We start from the raw sequence: 1,418 nt of genomic DNA, 5'->3' as shown, positions 1-1,418 counted from the left end.
TTTTTTTTTTACGGATATTGCATTTTAATATTTGATTTGCTTCATAGAGTAACGGATATCCGGATTTTTCGGTTCGAATCAAAACGGATAACGAATCGAATCAAAATTAATGAATAATTTGTCTAGTTTTATTCGTAAACAGTAAAAATAACGTACAGAAAAACCATGCATGTGAGTTTTATATTAAAAAGGTAAAGTACATAGTGTGAACATATTTATGTAGAGTTTGGTTGAAACACTCTCTACATGTGACATGTGTTCATTTTAGTGTGAACACTTTTATTACAATGCTTTTACACATGACATGTGTCAACGCATTTATTACAATGTTTTTCCTAAAATATATAAGAGCAGCATTAACCCAGATGCTTATAGGGGTGCTTAATGATTTTTAGATTAAAAAAAAAAGAAAATGATGAAATTAAAGAGGCAGCGGTGCTTAATTAAGCGCATGAAGAAGCACGTCTTATTGGACACGCGTCGCGAAGTCGTCATTCCGCGTCCTTTTCTCTCTCTCTCGCGAAACACAAGTCTCGTGTTTCTCTCTCGACGACTCCGCCGCATCGTCTTCTCTCAACCCATCTCTCCTCTTGATGATCTCTCTTCGTCTCTCTTTCACTATCCTCGACGAAAGCGAGGTTGATCTCTCCTCGTCTCTCCATCTCCATCCTCGACGACTCCGCCGCATCGTCTTCTCTCAACCCATCTCTCCTCTTGATGATCTCTCATCGTCTCTCTGTCTCTATCCTCGACGAAAGCGAGGTTGATCTCTCCTCGTCTCTCCATCTCCATCCTCGACGACTCCGCCGCATCGTCTTCTCTCAACCCATCTCCCCTCTTGATGATCTTTCCTCGTCTCTCCGTCTCCATCCTCGACGACTCCGCCGCATCGTTTTCTCTCAACCCATCTCTCCTCTTAATGATCTCTCTTCGTCTCTCTGTCTCTATCTTCGACGAAAGCGAGGTTGATCTCTCCTCGTCTCTCTGTCTCTCTCCTCGATGACTCCACCGCATCGTCTTCTCTCAAACGATCTCCCCTCTTGATGATCTGTCCTCGTCTCTCCGTCTCCATCCTCGACGAAATCGAGGATGATCTGTCCTCATCTCTCTGTCTGTCTCCTAGACGACTCCGCGATGAATCTATCGGCGTTTCGTGGAACAAGCCATCTCTCAGGGCCCGAGCTCTCCTCTACGAAATCAAAAGCAAGGTAAAGCTTCAACACGATTTGATCACTCGCATGCATTGAACGTTTGATAAAAAGTTGTGGTTATATGCGTAGGTCGTTTATAATTGAGTTGAGTTGTTAAAAAATTGAATCGAGATAGTATGAACTGATTGTTTATGATCATTTGGAATTGAATCCAGATAGTATTAACTGATCGTTTTTGATATTGAGTGTCGTTCTTGTCTGAGTTGA

The 1,418-nt window shown here is 42.3% G+C and overlaps 1 protein-coding gene across 1 annotated transcript in view; it reads left to right on the top strand.

The window, feature by feature from the left end:
- Positions 1 to 1,134: 1,134 nt before the first annotated feature.
- Positions 1,135 to 1,418, top strand: part of LOC106303312 — a 1,770-nt gene continuing 1,486 nt past the window's right edge. Inside the window, exons 1-2 of the mRNA XM_013739617.1 lie at positions 1,135 to 1,208; positions 1,281 to 1,300. Coding sequence (XP_013595071.1) covers positions 1,135 to 1,208; positions 1,281 to 1,300 — 94 coding nt within the window. The remainder of the gene's footprint in view (positions 1,209 to 1,280; positions 1,301 to 1,418) is intronic.

Source organism: Brassica oleracea, chromosome C7, assembly GCF_000695525.1.
Source record: "Brassica oleracea var. oleracea cultivar TO1000 chromosome C7, BOL, whole genome shotgun sequence".
Taxonomy (NCBI): Eukaryota; Viridiplantae; Streptophyta; class Magnoliopsida; order Brassicales; family Brassicaceae; genus Brassica; species Brassica oleracea.
Note: the sequence above shows the minus strand (reverse complement) of the source record. Positions and strands in the feature narration are given on the sequence as shown.